The 27,733-nt window shown below is 42.9% G+C and overlaps 1 protein-coding gene across 1 annotated transcript in view; it reads left to right on the top strand.

Moving 5' to 3' along the window:
- ANO7 (anoctamin 7) overlaps positions 1-27,733 on the top strand; it is a 227,047-nt gene that overhangs the window by 160,212 nt on the left and 39,102 nt on the right. Inside the window, exons 16-18 of the mRNA XM_085608600.1 lie at positions 1,198-1,252; positions 5,502-5,599; positions 17,272-17,408. Of these exons, the coding sequence (XP_085464726.1) occupies positions 1,198-1,252; positions 5,502-5,599; positions 17,272-17,408 (290 nt within the window). The remainder of the gene's footprint in view (positions 1-1,197; positions 1,253-5,501; positions 5,600-17,271; positions 17,409-27,733) is intronic.

Consider the following 27,733-nt stretch of genomic DNA (forward strand, 5'->3'; position numbering starts at 1 on the left):
AGACGGTGAGGTGCAACATAATGTAAAACATGCATATTGAGGCAAAGTACATTAAAACATGCATTAAACATCTATGAAAGAAAGAAATACAAATGACTTACCTTATCCTGCCGCACGTCCTCGATGCACTCCAGTCCCAGGCTCCTGACTCCTCTGAGCGAGATGTGACATCACACAGCCAACTACTTTATCCAATCCAGACGCTGCTCTCATGCTGTTAAGCAGCTTGAGTGAAGCATCTGGATTGGCTGGATCAGGCTGCCACAGCGCTCCAAAACACACTGGAGACCAGTGCCTGTTCTCCAAGACAGCTAGGTTCCGGAGGTTTGAAATACGCTTGTCCGGCTGGCTGTAGTAAGATAGCTGGTCAAACCTACATGCGCACTTCAAACCGAAGGGGTCACTCCTCATTGCTGCCAACCAACAGCAATGATGCATTGGCCCTGCCCCCACACTCTGTTTGGCAGAGAGTAAAAATAAAATAGTAATAAAATCAATTTTTCACCATTTTATTTTTCACTATATCTGCAGCAGTGTGCTGGAGGGGGACGACGACACTCCTCCTGTCCTATGGAAGAACCGCCGCTGAAAGGGAGTGTTGCTAGGATTGGGAGGCCTGCAGTAGTTTTCCTTAATTAGGGCCAGCGGAAGGGGGAGGGATGGGAGTTGGGTCACTCATGGTTGCTCATATTCAGGATTGGCAGAGGGAGAGGAAAAGAGCAGAATGGAGCGTGTTGCAGCCTATTAGATCAGGGAACAACAAAGGTAATCGAACTGGGAACACATCACTTTCCAGACCCAGGCCATTGAATACATCATGCTCCTTGTGCACCTGACATAGATATTTTGCAGACCTGAATTTAAGTGAGCTTCCTTGAGTAAGCATCTGCCCATGCTAAACATCGTTGTAATGTATACTTCTATTATACTGGTCTTTTTGAAAACTTTAGGATACAAGAACTCTCTCTGAAATGGGAACAGTGATTGTTTGCCTCTTAATGTCACTCTCTAGTTAAAAACAAGTGGTCATGACTCACCATGTAGACTGAGGTATAATAAGTAGTTTAACCACCTCCTTTTCTTTCCTTCAAAAGGTACATTGTGGTGAATACTATAATTGTCTATGATTTATCAAAAATTGAATTTTCGAGTTTGTAATTGAGTGAATTGTCTATCTTCTCACTCTTCCACCCTCAGGTTTGTGGGTTATCCAGGCCACTACGGCAAGCTGTTTGGCATGAGGAATGAGGATGTGAGTACGTTCAATGCTGGCGACCAGTCTGTATGGTGTGGGGTTTCCTTCAGGTTAATGCATGGCTACTTACGGATATAGCTGGACCATACAAAATTGCATTGGCGTACAATGGCGAAACAAGACTAGGTGCAATGACAGAGCAGCGTGTGGATTTCAGTTCTGGTATTGCAGGCAGAATTGACATGTACTGGCAGAATTGTGCCTACAATGTCATTACTGGAACAGCAAACACCGCTACAAGTGAAACTTGTTCTTCATCGCCAGAACTGTGTATTAGAACTCAGTACTCGAATAAGTGGCAATGTGTCTCCTGTGTCTCTACTCTGGATTAGCAGTTTGGGACTAAATTGGATTGGAAGGCATTTGTGCTAGAACTCTGTCCGTATAGTAAATAAATTCTGTAATACAGGATATAGTTTATGTTGGGTTGGGTTCGACAATATCGAAATATCGACCTGTGGATATCTCAGGACTGTAATATTGACTCAGAGATGCTGTCAAGATAAGTGTAGATTTATGATGCTTTGATGTCTTGGGAGTCAACGTTATGGTCAGAATATTAATGCAGGTGGATATTCCAAACATGGTACTGAAGCACACCACCAAACAGCTCATTTATTCATTGTTCTTTAACTTTTTTCTCTCTTAGGAGGTTTACATTTTCCTTGTAATGTAAAAGAAAGGTCAAGAAACCTGAGTTATTTATCCAACTGGTTTAGCATCAGTGTAAATCACAATTAGGACAGTAGACTGCATGCTCAATCATATGGAAAATTGAGATACATTGAAAACTCTGTGGAAAAGGGTGCAATTGGGATAGGGGCCCCTTCTCACACCTCTGCATCTGTAGTTATGAGCTGTAAAGTACTGTCAAACTTAGAGAAGGATGGTTCTCATGAGACCAGGTGTTTCTCATCAGCACTGCCCCCCCTGTCGACCAGAGGGATTAAGGCGGGGAGAATAAAGGGTTTATTAGAGCTGAGCAAAGAGCTCATACACACATCACTTGTGTTGAAATCAGGGTGCATCAAGGGAAATGATCACACCCCTTTGGAAACAGAGAAAAGTGATCATCTTCTTTGACTGGGAGAGCATTTATACCCTCAGCAAATTGATCAGTTGAGTTAATCTTTAAATCCAGAAATGACATGGGGGAGTGGCAGATGGGGCCAGTGCTCTGAAACCTTTATCTTCAGTATTGTGCTATAGATGACTGATTGGACAATTACCAGGCACTAAGGGGGAGATTTACAAAATCTCCACGCAACGCAGCACAGTCCCCCGCAAGGCTGCGCTGCATTGTGTGACAGGGAGGGAGTAGGAGAGCACCATATTTTTAACTCTCTCCTCCCCTTTCCCCTGCGCCGGTGCTGATTTCAGCTGCCATGCGCCATGCACACACCTTAGCGCCGTAGCGCTAGGGTGTGTGCATGAGTGTAGCATAGGTTTTGTACAGGAAGGGCACCCTTCCTTTACAAAATACTATGCTATACACACTGCAAAGCTTTTCCCACTGTGCATATGTGCTGCACAGTGCAGCATGTATGCAAAGTCGGAAAAGGAAAGAGAAATGAAAGTTTAAAAGGGCGCAGTTTTCTCATGCTAAACCCAATCTACTGTTTTTAGTAAATTAGGTTTAGCGTGAGAAACCTTGGGTGGTTGCATGAGAATGCCCATGCACCACCCTTGGCACGCCTCCATGGTGCAAAGTAATGCGAAGCAGCTCTATGCGCTTCTTCGTATTACTTTTACGTTATTTCCAGTGCTAATCAAGTTTAGCACTGGAAAGTTAATTAGGAAAAATGATTTTGCGCTGTTTTGCGTCACTTTTGTGATGCAAACACGGTGCAAAATCTTTTTTAAATTTCCCCCTTTGTTTTCATGCACCGCAATGAAAGTTCTGTGTCTTCGTGAGGTCACTGTGATTTCCATAAAATAATTTCTTTTATTTTTGATGATTACATTGTAATTTATTTTTAAAGCAGCTGATTGTGGTGCTTTTCAAGTTTAAGTAGGTGGCACTATAAGCCTCGTCCCATAACTTATATATAATACTGTTTTAATACGGATTTTCAAGGACCAGTCAGGTGTAAATTAGGAGAGGGAGAGACTTGTCCTTTGAGAAACTTGAGAACAATTGAGCCCTCCTACTATTTAACGTGAGACTGTGGCCCTTATTGCAAGTTTAGGGCTAAATTACGATCTCTGTACACACAAACATTTTCACAGGGATACAGTTGTGGGATCACGCTCTGATTTCCCCCTATACATTCCAGCGTTCCAACAAGGTCAAACATCCCAATATTTATTGGGGGGCAGGGTGTCAGAGTGTCTGATAAAAGGCAAAACATAAGAAATTATGGGCCACATGCATCAAGCTTTCTTACGGTCGCGTTTGCGACCGGAAAAATGCCTTTTCCGATGCATGTACCTTTTTGCATTCGCAATATAGGTAATCGCAATTTATTCTGATTACCTGAATTGTGAATGCATTTATGGAATCTCAAATTGGGAGTCCCTATTTGAGATGCATCAAGCCTTTCCTATATGCGACTGTGCATTTAGGAAACACTAATTACCATCAACTTCCAGGGTAATTTGCAAATACTTTGAAAAATGCACAAAAATGATTTTTTTAAAGTGACATGTTGGCACACACATTCCCTTAGGGCATGTGTGTGCGCCACATGTGCACAGTTACCTTTTGGTGGGGGTGCATCAGGAGGGCCTTAGGCCCCCTGGCACCCTTGCAATTGCATTCACAATTTGCGATTACCAATTTGGTTATCGCAATTTGCGAATGCATTCCCATTCATTCCTATGGGCCTATAGGCCCATAGGAATGAATAGAGTGACATTACCTAATAGCGATTCACAATTTGCGAACTGCCATTAGGTAATGTGTAGGTTCCGCAATTTATTTTGCGATTCCTACATGCATAATGAATTGCGATTCCTAAATAGTAATTCCTTAAAAATCGCTATTTAGGAATCGCAATTCCTTATGTTGATGCTTGTGCCCCAATGTGTGTTAATTACGCATCCAGGAACATTTAGCCTCTTTTTCAAGTTGAAAACTTGGAAAAGGAGGAATTTTCCATGTTCAGTAAATACTTCACCCGGTGATACTGGTAAATACCTCACCCATTCCACACAATGTGGAAGCAGAGCCTAGGCGGTAGAGGGACTTTGTCTGACATACTCCATCTTTAAAGACAGGGCCGATGCAGATCAGGATAGATAATTTATAAGGACAGACAATATACTATGTTTCTGTCATGGCCAGGATGAGTGCTCGAGGTTAAGCTGTGTTGGTGAATATTGATATAAAAGACTTTGAAGAATTACAGTTCTCTGCTTTTGAAGGCAAACAAATGTCTGATATTCAAAGTAGAATTCTGCTGAATTCAAATATTTTGCAATGTATTTTTTGTGGAAAAGAACTTGTTGTAAGCTTGTCTTTTTTGGCCTTTGCTGAATAGATAATTTCTCGCTCCTTTTAAAAAGGCCTGATTTGCAGGCACTTGTATATATTTATTTATGTAAATTGTAGGACCTTTACAAATCTTTAAAATCCCTTGTGCATTGTGTGGCAGGGCGAAAGATGAAAGGTGCAGCTGTGTCCTGGCCTACAGGCCCAACATGATACCAAAAACCACATTTATAGTGCTATGCACTGGCCAGGTGCACTGTCCATGAGCAGGTCTTCATAAGTATTCTGGTGGCAGCGACTCTCCCTTGAATGTGTTACACTCCCAAAGTGTAACACTTCACAAAATGGAATCCACATTCACTTCTTGAATTCATTGGGTGTTTATCCCAGAATATCCTCGAAGGGTGATACATAGCTACTTACACATAACCATTATGTCTCCGAATGTTTTTGGAGGACCTAAGGCTTAGAATTCAACTTAATACTTGGCAGTATTTGTGGAGAGGTTGGTGAGAAAAAGCTCTTTACACAAATATTGGAAAATAAGCTTTAGACCTTTATTTACCAGCTATTCTTGCTGCTTTGTTCTTTTCTCTCTCTCTCTCTCTCCCTCTCTCTCTCTCTCCCCCTCACACCTTCATACTCTAAGGCTTCTCCCCTCTTTTATCCCTTTAACATCTTCACAAGCCTTTCTTTTTCTAACCCTCCTCTCTGTAGCGGTTTGTGCTTCTCTTCAGCACATTGCCCCTTTGAGATGTGTTGTACAGACGTTTTGTATTCATTCTTTAACCCTGCTTTTTCTTCTTTCCTCAGTGTGGCCCTGGAGGGTGCCTGATAGAACTGGCCCAGCAGCTCTTCATCATCATGGTGGGAAAGCAGATTGTCAGTAACATCCAGGAGTTTGTCATCCCGTGAGTTAGCACTTCATCCAGTGGGAGGATCTGGGAACAGCCAATGGTTCAAAAATGTCATTTGACCAGTTACAGATGCTTTCTGCTAGCTGTAGTTCCAGGTGACATGGCATCTAGACATGTAGTGAATGCTATGAAACACTTCGAGTTGTTTGCAATAGCACCATAACATTGGGTATTAGTGTTTGGCGTTTTCTTTTAACCAGCAGAACTTCCCTATGTCATTGTTTTTTGTCCTGGAGAGGCACATTCCAATGTCCCCGCAAAGCTCTTCTTTGATTCTATTCTCACTACACTATAGTAAACTGTAATAGGTAACTACCTACATAAACAAACAAACAAACAAACAAATACATAAATAAAACAGGATTCAGCCTGAACTATTTACAACTGGTCAGCAATAAACTTCACCAGAGGATCTGAGCTGGAGGAAAATGTAACAAGCATTTGCAATGCAATCGGTCTCGCCTTTGGGACATTAAAAGTGTTTAGCCATGCTGTATATTATCCCACATTACTGCAATGGACTGTGTGGCAGTGATTAGAAGTGTGGCAGTAGATTTGGCAATGAAGGTGGTATTTGAGCGCTTAGAAGTGATCTGAAGATTAATACATTAAATTATTGATAAACTTTAATTACATTTTTTTAAAGTGGAACCTACAAAGATGTTTATGTACCTTTGTGTAAATTAACATGCATGCCCTGCAGTGTTTGAGGTGCACAGAGGAAGAGAAAGGCAGACATTGTTGGAGCAGGCAGGGGGCGTTATGACAGGTGTGTAACAGGAGAGAGGAGGGGGTGAAAGACAGGAGGAGAAATACAAGAGAAAGAGCGTGGGGCAATAAAATTGAGAGAAAAGACAGCATATGACTGGGGAGAAGTGATGTTTCTTATTGTAGCGAGGGCAGCGCCCACTGCGAGGTCGTTTAGTGCAAGGATCTCAGTGCGAGTACAGTGCAGCTAGGTCAGTTCTCACTTTGATGTCGCTGAAATCAGGACCGGTAACAGTGCAGCTCTCAGAGTGATGGCAGTGTCTACTGTTTACCCTGAGATAGCACGCAGAGCAGATAGGTAGGAGGCAGCAGGGCCTAAAAACCTGTCTGTCTATCAGTCTGATGACAATGAAATCTGAAATCACTGTGCTATGACATCTGCTGGCTTTGTTTTGGACCACCGTAGGTAAAAGATGATAGGAAAGGAAAGGTGTGGGAGAAGGCAACACGAGGCACAAGCCGCACCAGTGCTTAGGCTGGCGCCTGCGCTCACCGTGGCCCGTTGCCTTTCTTTCAATGCCACCCGGGACTCTAATGATTGCCATTATAGCATCTAAAGGGAAGCTTTTCCCATTTACAAGTGGCTTTCAGCTCTAAAAGGATGGCACACAGTACTGGTCTTGCTAAAGCTTTTTGTATAGTGCTTAGAGCACAAATGACTGCTTCAAAGCATGTAAAAATGTTATTGCTGTTATTAACATGTATAACCTAGGAATTGCCAACAGCGCACACAGCAGTGTAATGTGTTGTGGGGCTCAGAAAAGCCTGGCAAGCGGCGTACTGGAAAGTGAATTTTGTCTAAAAAAAAAAAGCAATCAACGAGCCAGAAGAACGAGTGAAATCAAAAGCATGGAATAGGTTGAAGATGAGAAAGACAAACCAAAGGGGTGTAAAAGCAGGTGAAAAATACAGGATAAAGCAGCCCAGGAAAGAGTAAACGAGAGCTAGTGATGCAGGGGATAGGTCAGGGGTACTCACAAACTTTCTCTCGGGGGGCCAAATTTACAGTGTGGTTTGTGGCCGAGGGCCGCACCGGTGGGGGCGGGGTCAGTGGGGGAGGGGGCGGGGCGGGGCTAGAGCAAAAAAAAAAACGGTGACCATGAGGTTGAACACAGGCCCCTGCAGCAGACGCCTTCGTCCACTGAGCCACCAGACCCGGCATTCACACATCTATCTATCTATCTATCTATCTATCTATCTATCTATCTATCTATCTATCTATCTATCTATCTATCTATCTATCTATCTATCTATCTATCTATCTATCTATCTATCTATCTATCTATCTATCTATCTATCTATCTATCTATCTATCTATCTATCTATCTATCTATCTATCTATCTATCTATCTATCTATCTATCTATCTATCTATCTGTCTGTCTGTCTGTCTGTCTGTCTGTCTGTCTGTCTGTCTGTCTGTCTGTCTGTCTGTCTGTCTGTCTGTCTGTCTGTCTGTCTGTCTGTCTGTCTGTCTGTCTGTCTGTCTGTCTGTCTGTCTGTCTGTCTGTCTGTCTGTCTGTCTGTCTGTCTGTCTGTCTGTCTGTCTGTCTGTCTGTCTGTCTGTCTGTCTGTCTGTCTGTCTGTCTGTCTGTCTGTCTGTCTGTCTGTCTGTCTGTCTGTCTGTCTGTCTGTCTGTCTGTCTGTCTGTCTGTCTGTCTGTCTGTCTGTCTGTCTCCCTCTATCACTCTCCCTCTATCACTCTCTCCCTGTCTCTCTTCCTCTATCTCTCTCTCTTCCTCTATCTCTCTCTCTTCCTCTATCTCTCTCTCTTCCTCTATCTCTCTCTCTTCCTCTATCTCTCTCTTTCTCCCTCTGCCTCACTCACTGTGTTTGTCTACCTCCCTCTCTGTCTCCCTCCCTGTCTCCCTCCCTCCCCCTGTCTCCCTCCTTCCCTCTCTCTCTCCCTCCCTCTCTCTCCCTCCCTCTCCCTCCCTCCCTCCCTCACTCTCCTTCCCTCTCTCTCTCCCTGTCTCCCTCCCTCTCTCTCCTTCCCTCTCTCTCTCCCTGTCTCCCTCCCTCTCTCTATCTCTCTCCCTCTCTCTCAATCAGTTCCTCATTCCTATCTGTGGCTCTCCCCTGTGCTCTGCAGCTCACTCAGTCTGCTCAAGCTGTACTATACCCCTACCTTACCTCTTTTGTGTATATTTAAGATGAAGAATATTGGTTAACAATATTCTGAGAAATTGTTGCTCATGGAATTGCCTACTATCAAGGCACACAATGTTTTCGTAGAAACAAATTCACCCCAAAACTCCTGATGTAAATCCCGGATACTTTACCGCTGAGGCACACCTGCTCCCAGAGGCGCTCTTGACTATCCCTATTTCCCGCTTAAGGTTAGCAGGCATATGGTCTTTTGATATTTTTTGTTTTTCTTGTGCTCAGGGAATCCTGGGAACACCACAACTGCCCTAATCCAATGGAAGCACAAGTTTTCTCGCAGAGCTGCATGTCGAGAGGCAAAAAGATGTTGGCACAATTTTCTGACATACAAAAAAGGAAACCATTATGTGCAGAATAAAACAACCAAACCATTCTGGAGTCTGATCACTTACAATAGCTTCCTATACACTGCGAATGAAACGTGAAGCAGCTGTCCTTAGGGTGGATTAAATAACATACATTCATGAACATTTGAAGATGAACGTGGATGCCAGCAAGTCGTTAAAAGGAATGAAATATATATGTTTGGGTTACGTTAAGATTTGTCTATGAACAGTATTCGGAAGATTTCATTTATTATGACAATAGTTCTGTTACTGATATTATTCAATGAATTTATCCATAAAGGAGGCCTAGAAACATTGTACAATTTATTAACAAAGATAGATTTTGCTTGAGGAAACTTTACAACCTCTGCAATGGCTCGGAAAGCGGTGGTTTGTCACTACGGAATATGTGCACTGATTATAATGCACGGGCTACTTCCTGGTGACGATGGAAGTTTGCAATATTCAATGTCAAACACGTGCCTTGAAACAGAGAGAGGAGACGCACCTCACCCCGCGCGGAGTCAGCTTCCCTGGAACGCACACAGCCGCCGCACCCAAGTACTTCACAGGTCTTTTAAAGACCATTCACTTGTTAATGAGGCTTTGTTGTATTTCATCTCTTCTTAGCGCCCCTGCATCTCCACTCATTCAGAGGGGAGATGCAGGGGCGCTAAGAAGAGGTGAAATACGACAAAGCCTTATTAACAAGTGAATGGCTTTTAAAAGAATCACCCGGCCCGGCCCCCATAGCTCCACGCTGCTGCAACCGGCGGTGCTTGCACAGGTACGATGTCTGCAAGGTCCGGGGGCCACCAAGGAAGGCTTGCCGGGCCGCTGGCGGCCCGCGGGCCGTACTATGAGGACCCCTGGGATAGGTGAACTTTGACAGTGACAGCATAGAAAAAAGAAGCGCGCGTGCGCCTCGCGCTAAAAGTGGGAGGGGTGGGGTGAGTGCGACAGCACACAAAGCGTTTCCCTTGCGGGAGCGAGCCAGGGGCACCATGTGTTTGTAAGTTAATTACACACATATGGTGTCAAGCTCGCTCCCGCAAGGCAATCGCCACACGTGCACGCGTTGCCATTGTAGGCAATGGAACGCGTGCACGTTTTCGACTGAAAAGCCGAAGCGATTGCAAAAGGTCTTTTTGCCTATGCAGCGCATGCGCGCTGCGTAGGCGAGACCTACAAATGGCCTAAGACTACACAATTAAATATTTTTCACACATAAACCCTCACCTAAAGCGCTGTACAAGTCTTTCACAAAAACTGCACTTCATTCAAATTGCGTTCTTCAGGGAAGGACCTTACAGCGTTTGACTTCCATCTTGAAATGTTGTTGCGCATCACTCTTTTTAATAGCGATCTCTGTTTAGACATTATAGAGAAACAGAGAAACTGTGTGGGGAGGAGTCAGGCAAATATTGCTGAAGCGCACTGGGAAGTGGTTTAAATCCGGTGCTTTCACTAAACAAGAGTCTGCCAAATGGCAAGAGCTCACGTTTGGTAAATTCCTTTTTTTTATTCAATGTGTGCCCACAAGGTTTTCTTTCTTACCACTTCAACCCTTCTTTACAAGTCCAGGTGAAACTGTTAAGGCAGTGCCTTAATTTGTAAATAAATAAGTGCCAGGGCCCCCTATGCAGGAGGTCTCTACTGCTTGCGCCACTCATTGCCCTTACCAGCGCTGCCAGTAACAGTACCAACACACCAACTAAACTTAATATTTATTTATTTATTATTTATAGTTTTTCTAAAGCACTCTGTCACCAACTGGTATCCTGGCACTGGCCAGCCCGGTTAGTGGTAGTGCGTAAGAAAAAGAAGGGATCATAAGACAGAACAAGAACCAGTGTTACGGGGAAGAGATGGCTCGTTATAGTTACTTGGGAAACAGCCAGGTCTTGAGCACTTTCCTAAACTTTAACAAGTCAGTCAAAGCTCTTAGAGAGGAAGGAAAAGAACTAAACTAAACTAACTAAACGTCCTGCCACCTTGCCTGCATTTCCTAAACTTGGGCTCACAAAACAAGTTAGCGGATGCAGAACGCAGAGATCTGTTAGGAACATATCTACTCAACCTCTTTTGCAAAGGTACGGGGCCTAGCCCATGAAAGGTTATGAAGGCAAGGCACAGAGTCTTAAACTGGATTCTCTGAGTAAGTGGCAGCCAGTGATTCTCCTTTAACGCCAAAGATGCAGAGGCTCTCTGAGATCTGCTCAAAGCAGGTCTCGCGGCTGCAATCTGCACCCTTGACAGACGATGCAAGGGATAATCAGGTGCGTCCAAAAGAAGAGCATTGCAATAGTCTAAGCAACTAAGAATAACACAACAGACGACCATAGCTCCAGAAGAGGATGGAAGCAGTGTAGGAACTTCCGAAGAGTTTACAGAAACACAAAACAAGTTGCAGTTGTCTTATTTACATGGCTTTCCACACTGTTTATTATCAAAAGTGACTCCCAGGTTCTGAACTGTGTTGACAGAGGCAACACGCCCCTTGACCAAGCCTGGCCAGATATTGGGGGGTAGAGCCTCCAGACTTGTGCAATTGGTATCTCTGTCTTACCCCTTGTTAAACACCAGTGAATCGAGCCTGAGCCACTGTGTGATGTCAGCCATGCAGTCCTGAGGAGAGGAGAGTTCCTGGTTGCCAGATAGAGAAACAATAAGCTGAATATCATCAGCATAGTTAATCAGGGTCACTTTATGGGGCTTAATAAATCTAATCATCGGGCTATATAGGTGTTAAGATCAGGCTGATGGCAGAGCCCTATAGTACTCCCTGAGTCATAGCCCTGACCTGGGAGCGATAAGGAGGAATGAATGGAACCATTGCAAAGCAGTTCCACATACCTCAATGGACTCCATCCGAGCTAAAAGGATGGCATGGCACACTGTGTCAAAAATGTCCGAAAGGTCTAATAGAATCAGTGCCGCTGAATGCCCTTCGCCGACTTGCATCCTTAGCTCGTCCATGGCCGTTGTCAAAGCTGATTCAGTGCCATGGCCAGGTCTAAATCCAAATTGTTCTACCACCAAATAATTATTTTTCAAATAATAAACTAGGAGCTTGCTGACAATGCGTTCCACAACTTTCGCCGGAAAGGGTAAAAGCAAAATGGGTCTGTAGTTACTCATGACAGCTGGATCAAGAGATGACTTTTTCAAAACAGGAATAACTATGACATTTTTCCATGCAAGTGGCACTGTGCTCAATTGCAGGGAATGATTGCAAACTTACCTTAACAGAGGAAACAAGGTTTCTGCATGTTCCTTCCAGATTCTAACTGGAAGGACATCCAGGGGTGAGCCAGACGAGATAGCCATGGCTTTAGAGTAAAAACCTTTCATGGACAAAGGATCTGCTTGCCTGTCACTGGTTGAGACACCATATTGGATGACTTTACATGTAAACTGGTCATCTGATCTACTAGAGCGACCTTCGCTGAGATAGATTAATTTATACCTCCTAAGATAAGATTGCCAGGTCGTCACAAAGGGCTTGTGAAGGTACAACGGCTTGGCTCAAACTTGCAGGGTTAGCCATTTCCCTCATGATATCAAACACCTTCTTGTTGACATTAGGGGTAGCTAGAATGGCTTCATACATCTACAATGGCGACAGTTAGACTATTCCAGGCCCCCAAAGCTATAAGAATTGATTGGGAGGCATGTATTAGTTATTATTAATGTATATTGAACTAATAAACAACTGTTATTGTGCTGATCTTTAAATTAGACAAACAGCACAGCTATGCGGCTGATTGTCATAAGTGCCGGTGTTGGCAATTAAGTTCCGGTGCCGCGCACCGGGAACCATCGGTTCAGATTAAGCACTGTGTTAAGGATGGAAAGAGCCTTTTAATAATTACCTACCAGTGATTAGCCGTAACTGCACTCTGTGAACCGAGATTGCAAATTTCGGTGCCTGTTTTAAATGTGATGCTTCTGAAATTGAGTTTGATGCCTCTATTGCTTAGGTATATTTTTTCTCCTTCTCCAACTTGCGCAATGTAATAGCGACAAAATGTATTTACAACACCAGAAAGACAATTGATTCTTAGCGAAGTATGTCTCTAGGTTGCAATCCTTGCCAATTTTAATGCAGATTTTGTAAAAATTTCTAAGGAGCAGATGCACAACAGTCCTGCAGTTCTGGAAAGACTTTGCTTTGTGGTGACTGTCTATTTCAACAAGCATTTGCAATGCAATTGGTCTCGCCTTTGGGACCTTGTATGTATTTATCTATGCAGCACATTAGCCTGGGTGCTGAATCATCTACTGTTCTTTAACATGGAGGGAAAGTAAGCACCAAGCTGCGTGACACGCAGGTATGGGAACACATGGAGAGAAATATTGCCTTTCAGCTGGAAATGGTATAGTCCAAAGGTCTGTTTTTTATATAAAATCAGGGCCTTCGGTGGTCATATCACTGAAAATACAAGATTTGGAAAAAATATTATTGTCTACGGGTGCTCGTGAAAGACAATTTCTATGGACTGGAATCTAGACAATGATAAAGTGATTCTGGTATTTTACTGACCTCTGCTGGTCTTTTTCTATCAAGAAAGTTTAAATAGAGGCAGTTGCCAGAAAAATAAAAAATAGAAAGTCCTCAGCAGAAAGTAATTCTGGTATTTTACTGACCTCTACTGGTCGTTTTCCATCAAGGCAGTTAAATAAAGGCAGGTTCACAGAAATAAAGTCCCTAAACGTAAGCAGACAAGTCCTAGGTCTGATCTCCAGAGCCCACAAGTACATACACATATAATTATATACTAAAGTATATACAAGAGGTCTCGAATGCTCGACCTAAAAAGCATTTGTCATTGAAAAATATTTCAGCACCCTAACAGGTGAGAAAAGCCTTTGTTTAAAATATGATGGTCCCGGTGACAGAAAAGGTTAAAACAAGAAGGGGTGTATGTTGCTATATAGAGAAAATTAAATTTGACTTAAAAAATATTGCACCCACAACATCGCCCACCGCTACCTTGTTAAGTTAATACATTTATACAGGTTCCCCCTGTCAAAACAGTCCCCATTGATCCTTGCAGCTCCCTGGCAGTCACTGATATGAACCAGCTTACAAACACAAGCAGAAAAGACAGGCTGTGAACCTCGCATTGCCCATAATTTACCTGGCAATTATGTGTATTGGGGTTCCAATCGTTACTGGCAGAGACTGTCAGGATTACGTTTATTAATTAGTGAATTCTAGTGCTAGTTTCCTGAAAAGATGAACATACACAGGAAATCCACACTATATATTTTTAAAAGATTTATAAAACATCAAAGTCCAATTCTAGTGCAGATGATTTAAAGATGCATTATTGCAGACACAAACTACTGGTGAAATGGCAAAAATTCAAAATATCAAATAAGAACCAGAAGATCAAATTAATGATGAAATCAATTTTTGATAGTATCAAGGAATCCCTTATTCCTTATCTAATGTCTACTTTAGCACCAAAAGTGCCGGAGAAACAAGTTTCCCAATGGCTTTTACACACATACCTTTCACTCATAGCTTAAATGATGTTGTTCAGACTGTAGCCATGGTTCCAGAAGCAAGGCCAGTGTCTGCTGTGCTTTGTCATGATGCCCCCCAAAAAAGACAAATATCACCCGCTCATGCCAGTGTGACCTTCAATCAGGCTTTTTGGAATTTCACCAAATGTGTGCAGCAAATATGTTATTTTTCTTGAGTGTTTGACAACCATCACAGTGCTTACAAAGTGTTTAACATCTATATCATTAGCTATAAAGTTCACAGCAAAAAGAGGGAGTCATGCACATTTTTTAAAATATATATTAGATGCCAAATGTGATGAACATGCTATAAAAATAAGACTGCATTGGCTTTGGGAAAAACGGAGAGGCTTGTTATGAAGTCAGCGGTAGGACAGCCGACTGATGTCCCGTGGTCAGGAGACCGCCGAACAAGCAGTCGGCAGTCCGACCACCGAATTATGATGCGACCGCTGTGCTGGCGGTCAGAAAAGTGCTCTTTAACACAGCGGCTTGTGTTGCTGCCCAGGAAAAGGGCTGCAGCACAAGCGCAGTGTGAAAGAGCACTTTCTGGGCATCCATGCACATTCATGCACTGTGTGCAGCACTTTGCTGTGGCCCATGAGGGAGGGGGTCTGTCTGGGCCCCCCAAAGTCCCTTTCCAACAGCCTTTTTATGGTGGTCTGACGGTCAAGAAAAGGCTCTCAGAAAGGAAATTGTAATCCTGACGGTGGTGCCTTTCTTGGCACCGCCATCATTAGGGATTGCGATTCCGACGCCATCTTGTCAGGATCAGTATATCCTGTTGAAGGCGGCAGTCTGTTCCCCGTCTGACAAGGGACCAACTGCCTGCATCATAATGCGGCGGTCAGACCCAAGGGCTGTCTGTTGGTTGGACCGCCATGGAAGGCCTGTCAGTGGCAGTACGACCGACATTGTAATCATGCCCTGAATTTCCTCGAGCATTGAACATACTGACTTTAAAATTGAAGAGCTTTATACATGAGATGCAATTTAGATCTAAGTAATTGGAGGATTTGGTTTATCAGTTGCTCATATGGTCCTGCATAACATCAGTACTACACCTAGAATGGAATAACTTTTTGCGGTGATTTAATAGAATAATTAAAGTTTCTTTTTAACTGACTCTAGAAGGTGATTGGTACTTCAAGGAAGAACTGATGGAAACTCTGCAGACACACCACACACTATTTCAATTAAACCCCTGGACATTTTGCTTTTGTCCTTATAGGAGCCTGGATTTCCAGCTGCACCATTTTGCCAAATAGATAGGTTAAGAATAATTAACTGAAAAAAATAGAAGCCAGGAAATATATAAATCCTATTATGACCAACAGAAAATGTACTGAAGAACCAGATGTGTGGAGTGAGGGTGGAAGGGAAGCACTTGGAGCCATTGAAGCCCCTAGGAGGACCAATCGAGTCACTAGGTTTCCCAGAACATTCCAAGATTTTGACAATAAATAGTGTGCAGCAATCTGAGGTGTTAATGGAAGAGGAGTGTTCGCTTGGGGCTTTTATTTGTATTTTGGGGAGCAGTGTGTTTGGCAAAGCTAATTTTGGCAACATACAATATTGGCAGCATTCTGCCTTTGAACTCCTGTATAATCTCCTTAACATAATTTCACTGATAACTCTGCAGATTCCTTTGGTATTAATTTCATTTTACACTTCGGAATTTTGTGGTTTACATATTTCAATTGTTTAATATATTATGACTTTACCATAATCAAATGACCAATTTGTAGCTGCTGGTCAGATTCACAGTATGGATTTTCAAAACAGAGCTGTAAGATTCTGATGAGCAGCAAAATCTACAACTATGTTCTCTATTCGTTTGTTTATTTATTTAGTGGAGACCAGAGCTTTACACAGTTCTAATTTACATGAGATATTAAAATACACAAAATAAAATGTACAAAATACAAGTTACATGTGATACAAAATATGACAATATGCAGAAACCACATAATATACAAAGGAACTGCAATGGACCCGGATATCAATGTATAGATTATGTAGTTAAAATATACAAGACAACATTGAATTAAACAGTTTTGTACAATATACTGCAGTCCATGTACAGTAGTCATGTAAAGTGTTAAATGTACTTAGTGGAGTTAACAAAAATATAATCAGGAAGCAGAACACAAGTAAAAATAATGTTGGAAACAGCAAACACTTTATTGATCTAATGAAATCAATAGGTTAAAGGTCAAAGTTTGTTGACATCCTAAAGTGCTACTTTCTGGCTATGTTAGCTAATTAAACAACTGAACCAGAACAGGCCGCGAGGACAATATTACAGTTGGTTTCCCTGAATTCAAACAACATTTGCATGATATACACAACATATTTTAAGAATGGACAATAAAAAAGCCTACTTTTTGGAAAAATATATAGGGGTTATTTATTAATATAAAGAAAGTGGCGGCATTAATTACAAACTTATAAAAATGTACGGCAAACGTACAAAACTGGGGTTGCTTATTAAACTGTTGATGCCTGTAATTCCATCGCTACTTCTCGTGGAAGAAATACCTCACCTTACCTAAAATAGTAACATTTTGCTGAAATAAAAGTCTAAAACTCTACTTTCTGCGCATTTTCATAATAATTTGAAGATGTGTGATTTGTGTAACTTTTCTTTCTTCAGAAGTTGTTTCCTCAACCTCGGAAATTTGGAGGAGGAGAGGTCTCAAAATTTGTACAACTCTTCTGTTAAGTACACTTTCACAAGAGGGGTAATTTGACAATCATTTGAATCAAAACTGGTGCCCAGGGTATTTTACCCTGAAAATAGGCATTTTCATTCAGACAATAATTGTCTTAAAACTGTCTCCACATCTCCCTCCTGCTGTCTTCTGAACAGGAAGCTCAAAGCCTGGAGGCAGAAGAGAAAACTGGCTAAAGTGAGGGGCACGCAGATCTCTCAGGAGCCTAAGCGGTGGGAGGAGGACTACGAGCTGATCGAGTGTGAAGGACTCTTTGAGGAGTACTTAGAGATGGGTGAGATAAGATGATATTTCAAACTACGGACCAATGCTTCATGGCTGAGCTATGGGATGCAATGCTTACGTGATGCTGCATGTTCAATGTTCTAACGTGTACTCGCTGCAGGAGAAAAGCAGGAAATAGGGGCGCTGGCTGATGGAGCGGTGTGGGACTGCTGTTTATCTAGGAACTGTGGGGCGTATTTACAAGCCCCTTTCGACACTACAACATCACTTTTTCAGACGTTGTGGTGGCAATAGGGGCTTTGCCTTATTTACAAGGCAGCGTTAACATGACTTAACGTTGCCTTGTAAATAAGGCCCCCTTTCACACTATACTTAGCCTGAAAGGGGTGGGAAATGGGTGTTGTGGTGGGCGTTCCATAACAACACCCATTGATTTTGACGCTGCCCCATATTTACAAGGGTGGCGTAAATATGGGGCAGTGACGAAATTAAGACCAGGGAAAACCTAGTCTTACCCAGGCGAAACAAGGAGAAATTATTAATTTCTCCTCGTTTTTGCTGTCTCCACCTGTGCTGCGTTGTGCAGCACACATGGAAACAGCAAAATGCCAATGATTGTTTATGTGCAGGAAGGTGTCCCTTTCTGCACATAAACAATCATTTACAAAAAAATTGAGTTTTGCAACTTTTATGTGTGCTGCAATAAGCAGCACGCATAGGAGTTACAAAACGCCATTAAAAAATTGTTTATGTGCAGGAAGGTAGACCTTCCTGTACATAAACAATATTCCCTTCAACGCAGACACCCTTGCACTACGGTGCAATGGTGCCTGCGTTGGTGCTAGGCAGCTAAATTTAGCGCCAGTGCAGGGGGAAATGCAGGGTCGCACCATATTCTTGTAAATATGGTGCAGCCCTGGGTTTCTAAAGCGACAGAGCGTGGTGTTAGCCTTCTTGGCTTGATGACACACTTTGCCACTTTCCTGTAAATATGCCCCCGTAGCGGAAGATGTAGAGGGACTAAGTGGGGGAATTGTAGGGAATGTGGAGTGCTTCAGAAAGCCATGGGCATTTGGATTTGGTTGTGGAATGCCATTTTCCTACGGTATAGTAAGCTGTTGGTGCCGTGAACTGTGAGTAATGTAAACCCTGGAGCTTTAATGCTGCAGTATATAGGTATGGTATATGTAGTATATAGGTGCATTGTGTCCTGTTTGTGGTGGATGCTGCAGGCGTGAGGTTGGCTCTCAAACTATGGGTATTGCCTTATGTTGTGTGCGACTCAAGCTCCCAGTCCTGGTCTTCAAACCAACATCACTTTGCATTTAGGGACTTTTGAGCTTTTAATATTATGCATATCCTCTCAAATGTTTACATTTCGGACATCTATTTAGATGCTGGTCTAGCAGATAATCACCAAGGTCAAAAGAGTTACTAAGAGTGGTAACTACTATTTAAGATTGTTAAGTAAACTGCAAGGTTTCATTCACGAAGGTGAATGGGCGACTTTGGCCAGATCATTTGTATGACACGTCTAAATTATTATAATGCCTTGCATTATGAGGTGACTCCTTTGGCTTCAGGAGACACATTATGGATACGAAGCCTGGTCCACACCTTGCTGTAGCACACACTTCAGTCTGTGCTCTGGGTACAGAGCGAGACAGTGCGCTGTATCACAATAAATGCACTGTTCCCAGTTCCTACAATGCACTGGGAACAGCGCATTAGTTAAAGACAGGCCAGCTGTGTGAAGCGGCCAGTCCACCTTTCACTGTGCTGATGGCAAACAGCCTCCATTTTAGGGGGGGGGGGGGGGGGAGGGGTCATAGATCCACCTGCAAAAAGCTGCCCTGACTGACTGTACGCACCTTAATGGGGATTCCTGGGGTGTACCTGGCACCTACTTTGCCATTTCAAGGGGCAGACTTGGGGAATGGTCACTTACTGTGTGTCACTTCTTTGTGGCCCAGAGTCAGATCGCATTTTGATGGTCTCCTTGCAATTTTGTCCGCACCTGTAAAATGAAATGGGCACAAAGTCAATTGATTACTTCATGTGCATTGGAATGCCCCCTTAAGATCACACTGGCACACATTTACCACCAGCGTGATCTGTACTACACACGGGCTAGGTGTGTGTGCGGTCCCGTCTGTAATACCACAGAGCCCCATGGGTGCACAAGTCTATTCTACCCCAGGGAACTCAGTACAATATGGCCACTGATGGCAAAGGGGTGTCCTAGGAAGTTGCTATTAGGTCCACAAAAGCATCTGATCAAATTATTATATAAAGAATTGTTTCTCCTTGTATTTCCCTGAAGGTGAGCTGAGATCTGGCGAAACTGGACTACTTGTCCTTCCTAAATTTAAGAGTAGAAGAGGTTATAACTGATAAAGTAGAAGAGTTGGGCCCCCTTTCCTACCCTCCTCCCTGCAGTGAAACTTTCTTGGGTGCCTAAGGAATAAAAGTAGTTAGTATCACTTCCAATTCACAAATCCAGTGCAACCCGTTGGATCCCACAGTAAGACTCAGAGTCAATAAGTGAGATTAAATAGAGATTTATTAGAAATTCACAGCCAATGTGATACCAGTCTCAGAAGCATAGTATAGAAATATAAAATTACTAACAGAAACCTAAATCGGCACAGAAAGCAAATGAGGATTTTCAACCGTACAAAGTATAAGAAACACTGCTTGGTGGTTGGATTGAAATCTTCTGTCCTCCTGCCTATATTTTATGAAGGATTCAAATTCTCCTTATTCCTCCCACACTAATGAATGCTAAATGGAAACCCTTATTAGATTCAATAAAATAAACAGGCATCAGCATAGCAGTATTTCTGTAGAAATTCTCCAAGGAGAGAATATCGCATAGCATAAGGCCGCACAATTAGAGTAGCACATAGAGGTCTGTACGTCTCCTAGTCTGAAAATAATCTGAAAAAGCTAAAGATTGTTGTCTAGTAATACCAACAGAAAAAAAAACTCTAGAATCCCATATCAAAAGGCCTCATTAGTGTCTACCTTCAAATGATACTCTGGCAGCCACACACGTAATTTGTTTCTTTGATCCACATATTCAGAACGACCTTAGTTTTTACCCGTCTCCTCATTCCGCACAGACAGTAGTCATCCTTTTCATCCTCATTAAGAGTAGTATCTTCAAGCTTCCCTACCTCGTTCACACAATGTGCCTTTCTCCATTCATTAGATTATACCACTGCACCTGCAGAGGAAGGAAAAACATACCACCCTAAGAAAACATCCACATAGAAGGTTACATTTTGTGATATCCAAATGATTACGGACTTTGATCAATTTTAGTATAATAAGCATTTCAATACACGTTCTAACTGCGTGGTTACAGATACATAGACAGTCACATTAAAAGTGCAAAATGCAATTCTAATAGATGCATTTCTCATTATATAAAGTATGCAAAATACTATTTAAATGAGTACATGGATACATAAAGCTTAACAGTGTTTTTCAAACCACACACATGTAGATATATATGGGAGCTGCAATTCATTGTCACTGTAAAGAAACTATTAATGTGCACACACACACACACACACTAATGTCCGGGTAAGTGCACTTCCTATATTGCTTTAAGTGCACTACACTTCATTAATCATATTAGATCACACAAATACATGAGGCCATAAGTAAGCATATATAGGGCCTTATCAATCATGAAAGGGTGGAGCCAAACAGTTTGCTGCTCCATAACTGATTGTGACAAACCTTGGAAGGAACTCCTGATGGACCTATGGATGGAAAATAGCTTACTTTTATAAAGTAATTAATCGCACTCCTGCTTATTTAACATTGGCGGTGGAGAACGATCCTGAGAAAGCTAAGTGCTGATATATAGAATGCCACCATCTTTTGAATATATCACCCCCTTCAACAGCTACAGCGCCCCAAATAGCCAGAGTGCTGACAACCCTTCCTCCTCCAAGCTCCTTGAAAAGTACTCCTCCACCTACCCTCTCGGCCAAGAACTGTTGTAGAGACCTCGGGGCAAATGTACAAGGAAATGGTGCGGCGCGACAGCAAATTTTGCACTGTTGTGCTGCATCATTTAAAAAACGCTGGGATGCATCATATTTACAAGAATACGAAGTCCCCCTATGTTTTTCCTAGCACTGGCACTAACAATAGCTTCCTGACGCCAACACAGATACCCTTGCTCCATAGTGCAGGGGTGCCTGCATTGCAGGGAATGATAGTTTATGTGCATGAAGGTGTTCCTTTCTGCACATAAACAATCAATAATGACAAATTGTTATGTCTATGTGTAATGCATTCTGCAGCACACATTGAAGTAGCACATTGTCATTATTTAATGTGTCCATTCATGCACAAAAACAATAATTAGGGGCCTTTTCGTCTTTCTAAGTGTGCTGCAGAGTGCAGCACACAGAAAAAGCAAAAACGAGAAGAAATAAAAGTATTTCTCCTTGTTGCAGCAATTTAATGCATGCTTTTGCATGGTGTTAGCTTTTGGCGCTGCCTTAGATTTATAGATCCTTGTAAATTTGGGGCAGCATAAAAAAAAAAAAAACAATAGGTGTTGCAGTAGAAAACCCATAGCAATACCCATTGCATGCCCCTTTCATGCCCCTTTCACGCTTCTTTCACTCAGATACCTGCGTGAAAGGGTACCATATTTTTACAAAAGTGGCTTAACGCCAGTTTGTAAATATGGAACAGGGCATTGCGTCACCGGAAGATTAGTAAGAGTGACTTTCTGGTGGCACAATCCCCTTATAAATATGCCCCTCATTCTATCCCTTCCTGTTAAGTCTCTATACCACAAGGGTCTCCAACCTTTTCAGTAAAAAGAGCTAATTAAAATTCAATGAAAACCATCCAGAGATTAGTGTTGTAATAGTGACCATGTTAGACAACATTACATTAGCGGCCACCATATGCAAGGCTTCTAGCTATAATTGGCTTAGTGCACCAGGCAGAGTTGCCAGCATTAATCTAAAAAAAAGATTTTGTTAATTTTGAATGTCTCTACATCGGTAACACAATCACCATATCTGCAATGTCCCTGGTACCAATGTGATTATATTAGTAATAAGTCTTCCCTGTATCATTCAACCATGAGCTTTGAATATATTTTGGAAATTCAGCCATTTTGTCTGCAAACACCAACAACGAGTTTTGCAGAAACACACAGGGTCATATTCTCAATGAAGCGAAGGAGAGAGGCGTTAGCCTTCTTGTCTTAACGCCTCTCTCCGCCTCTTCGGAAACCCGAAGCTGCGCCCTATTCTCAAGGATATGGTGCAGCCTCGCGTTTCCCCCTGCAATGGCACCTTGCACCAGAGTGCAAGGGTGTCTGCAAGCAGGGAGGTTTGTTTATGTACAGGAAGGTGTCCCTTCCTACACATAAACAAAGCTAAAATGCCAGTTAGTAACTTACATGTGTGCTGCTTCATGCAGCACACATGTAAGTTACAAAACAGAATTTTTTAAAAAGGTTGGTTTATGTACAGGAAGGGACACCTTCCTGTACATAAACAAACCATGGCATGTTGCTTTTTCCATGTGTGCTGCACAGGGCAGCGCACATGGAAAAAGCAAAAATGAGGAGAAATAAAGCATTTCTCCTCGTTTCGCCACTTTTAGACCAGATTTTTCCTGGTCTTAAGTTTGGCGCTACCTCCTATTTATGCTGCCCTTGAGAAAAGGAGGTAGCGTCAAACTCAGTGGGTGTTGCGGTGGAACGCCCACCACAACACCCACTGCATGCCCCTTTCACGCTAAAAACAGTGTGAAGGGGGCCCTATTCACAAGGCAGCGTTAAGCCGCTTAACGTGGCTTAACGCTACTTTGTGAATAGGGCTAAGCCCCTATCGCCACAACAACTTCACTGAAAGTGACGTTGTTGTGGCGATAGCGGCTTGAGAATACGCCCCACAATTTCCTCTCGAATACACATTCTCAATTTTGATACACATTATTACTTCAAACAAGCAAAATCTTCTAAATTAGTAGGCTAGGCTAAAAGAGGAGGGCTACTCACAGGTAACTGGAGAGCTACCAGTAGCTCACGTACTACTCATTGGACAAGCCTGCTCTACAACTTGTACGGGACACGGCCTCAGATAACGCCATCTCTTGCTTGGAAGGCATTATAATATATGCCACACTACCACCTTGTGGCTGACATGCAATAGTACAGGGAGAATCAAAACTTCCGCACTTATAACTGACGAAATAGATTGCATTGTAGTAACTCACCTGCTCTCCCATAGTACCAGTCCAGCTCCCCACTATACGACCCTGGAAGCTAGACAAACGGCAAAACTATCTGAACATCTCCTCTTAATAATAATACATTTTTTATAAAGCGCATGGCGACTCAGAGAGTTTCCTGACACTAAGTAGACTAAATGGCCCACCAAGCCAAAATCATCCTACTGATATGCTGAGAGAAATAGCCACATTTTAAAACTTCGCTTCAAACAGTGCTCTTCTTTCATAGACCGTAAATGTACAGGGAGGGAATTCCAAGTTGTGGCAGCAAGATATGAATAGGAAGTGCCTCCCCATCTTTTCTTTTTAAATCGAGGAACCACATCCAAAATGGCGTCAGAGGATGGAATAGTTCTCGTCGGATGGTGTGGAGTCAGCCTGTTGGCCAGATACACAGGACAGTCTGGTAGTAAGCTCTATGGGCCAGAAGAAGACCTGTAAACCGTATCCTCTCCTTATTCCGCAACCAGTGAAGCTCCTTAAGATGTCGAGCCCCTCTGGGGACCTTCAGTGGAAGCCGAGCTGTGGCATTCTGAACCAGCTGAAGTCTCTTTAGCTGGTAAACCAGCAGGCCCCAGCAAAGAGCATTGAAGGAATCTAGCCACTAGGTAATGAGGTCACGAAGGACTATTTTCTGAGTCTTGAACGGCAGTAAGTACAAAACTTTCTTCATCGATTTTAACAGACCAAAACTAGAGCCCACCACGCCCGCTACATGGGGTGTAAGTCAATAAGAACATCAAATCTCACCTTCAAATTATGCACTATGGAAGCCGGGGCTGGAGGGAACAAAACATGAGTGGGACAGCAATCACCATCCCACAATGGGGGACGAGGGTTAGCCACATAGGATATTCTCTGTTTTATTGCCATTGCATTTAAGGTTGCTGAGCTGCAACCAGGGGAAATCAGCCATCAGACATGACTTAAATCTTCTAAGAGCATTGGTCGTGTTCCTGTCCAGGGCAAGAAGAAGCTGAGTGTCATCCGCAAAAGATACACTCTGAACGCCAAAAGACTTCCTCAATGTTGCAAGGGGGGTTCATGGAAATGTAAGCATCGCACTAAGGGTGGAACCCTGAGGGACACCCTGCTTTAAAGGTTTGGGATCAGAAACAAACAGGGCCATGCAGACCGATTGGCTTCGACCAGTCAGAATGGAACAGAACCAAATAACACATAGAACTCAAGAAGCGAAACACCTGCTGAATCAAACGGAATTGCTTATGCATTATAATCATATGTATGACTGTGCACACTTGCTCCACACCACCATATGACCTTAAACACTAAAGCTAGATCAAATACATCATATATAGTGAACTCGCTTTATAAATTTTTCTCCTGCTACTTCACTTACAAGTTATTTCCCCTCAGTCCTCTCTACCCTCTACCCTCTACCCTTCATACTCACCTTCTAAAGTCTCTTGCTAAACTTTAAATTCTTCTACAAGATCTTTCTCCCTTCCTCCATTCTACATTTCTTCCTCCACGTCCCCTGCTTTCGCTGACCCTTCTATCATTTTATAACCTCAATAGGTGTCATTCTAGTCACCCTATCTCTTCTCTCCCCAGTACGGTTGCCACCCTTTTTTGCTGGCCTCCATAGAAAATCATTGGACATGGACTGGCCATTAAAAACTGGCCGATGGGGCAAACTTAATCCCCAGCCTTAAACACTACATCAGCCTTCACTACAGGCATTAACAACCATGCCAAGGAGTACACAACAACTTAACTGAAATTGCATACACTGTTAACCCCACCCATATCTTGGTAGCTAAAACAGATACTTAGAAATGGCAAATCAGCCCAGGCTCTTACATGCGAAACAACCGAACTCATTACCACACACGACCTAGACTTACTATTCATCACTGAAATCTGGATCTTACCTTCATCTCAGCCTTCTTTGAAGTACTTGTCCAGACAAGCTCCTCCGTCCGCCAAAAACAAAGCCCACAAAAATCTGTGGTGACATCACTGTCATCCGTGGAAACACCTGCAATTTATTCACAACTGACACCCCCTTCTTTGAACTTCTTTCCTTCGCTTTTACACCAAAAAAATAAGCAAACATTGTGCTTCCACAACTTTTATCACCCACCAGGACTGAACCCCAACTTTAGTGACCACTGTGAAGAACTCATTACACTCATGCAGCTCATTGACCATGAATATATATTTAGGAGACCTTATCATCCCTTTGAACATCAAGAAAAAACACCCTTACTGCAAAATGTGAACACCTGTGCAAACAGAACATCCTCAGGGAGCGGCTGCTACCAAACATGCGTGTGGTGCGGCGGCGTCGGAGGGGAAGGAATATTTTTTAAAAAGACTTACCTGGATGCAGCCGGCCGCCTCTCCGTCCGTCCTCTTCTCCCGGGGCAGGAGGAAGCACGCAGCATCCTAGACTCCCCTGACAAATCACAGCGCTACCTTACAGCAGTTTTGAGATTGGTCTGAGCACCGTAGTTCAGCCCTCAGACAGGGGCTGGGACGCTGGGCATGTTCTCCACCCAGGCTGTAATGTATATGTATATGTATGTGTCTTGCAAAGCGCACTGCTGCTCTGAGGCGTCGTGGCGCTGTAGACCGCTGGGGAACCCGTCCTGGCTATCCCTGTGAGATGGTCCCTTCAGGGTATCTCCAAGGTGAAACCAGGCATCCCCGGTGAATGTGGGGGGCCATTGTGGAGATGAGGCAAGCTAATGCCCAGAGTTGCCAAGTGTGATCCGTGGTTAGAGTAGGCACCGACGCGAGAATTGCAGCCTGGGTGGAGAACATGCAAAGTGTGCATGACATTTTGGCCGGCCAAAATGTCATGCGCACTTACCTACCACAGCCTCTAAAGAGCCCAGCCCCTCCCCGCCCCTCAACCAACTGAGTCAGAATGCTTAAATAGAATGGTAAAAATGTTCAGTCATTATAATTTTATTTTACCGTTTTTAATTGCTCAATGAGCAGTGGGGCGATGCTCCTTCGCCTTAGTGGAGGAGCCGCCACTGATAACCTCACTCAAAGTATCACCACAGCTAATCACATGAAGGGCTACACACTAAACCTTAACACAGCCATCACATCTTCAGCACACTGAAAGAACGCCTGACTCTAATCTGGTCAGACCACCATGCTATTCTCACCATAGCATACAAATTAGACAATCCAAGCCTGTTACAATATGGATAAGACCCTTGAAAAATCTCCCTATTGAAGCATTCTCCTAACAGCCCAGACAGCTCTCAACTACCAACTCTACTAGCTAGTCCACTAATGTCCTTACCAAAAACTATATGGACTCAACCAAGTAAATGTGAGGCACTAATAAACCTCCTCCTCCATGGTTTTCAAATGAATTACAATGCAAGCAAGAGACATACCACAAAAATCATGAGAAATACTGAAGACGACACAAAACCCCAGATGCCCTCTTTAACCTTAAACAATAAAAAAAAATAACATAAACACCTCATCATAAAAACCCAGTCTAACTACTACAAAAATGTAATTGCATTAATGAAACAATCAGCTCTCTTTCGAACCTGTGCAAATAATACATCCTCTTACGAAGGGCTACACAGTAAGCTATCAAAACTTCATCACCCTGCAAAACCACCTGACTCTAGTCTGGTCAGACCACCATGCCATTACATTTTTGATTGCCAATCACTCTATCATAAAGATTGGACAATCCAAGCCTGTTACAATATGGATAAGACCCTTGAAAATTCTCCTATGTGAGTATTCTCCTAACAGCCCAGACAGCTCTCAACTACCAACCCTACCAGCCGGTCCGCTGACATCCTGATCAAAAACTATATAGACTCAACCAAGGAAATGTGAGCTACTAATAAACCCCAGCCTCCTTGGTTTTCAAATGAATCAAATGCAAGCAAGAGACATACCAGATGACATGAGAAATACTGAAGACAACACAAACCCCAGATGCCCTCTTCAACCTTAAAAAACAACGGAAAATAAGGTCCTCATCATCAAAGCACTGCTACACCATCTCTATCAACCAACATAAAACACCTAGGATTATCCACAAAGCAGAAGACTACTAATTGTTTTACTGAACATTTTGACAAA

This window comes from Triturus cristatus, chromosome 1_2 (genome assembly GCF_964204655.1).
Source record: "Triturus cristatus chromosome 1_2, aTriCri1.1, whole genome shotgun sequence".
NCBI lineage: Eukaryota > Metazoa > Chordata > Amphibia > Caudata > Salamandridae > Triturus > Triturus cristatus.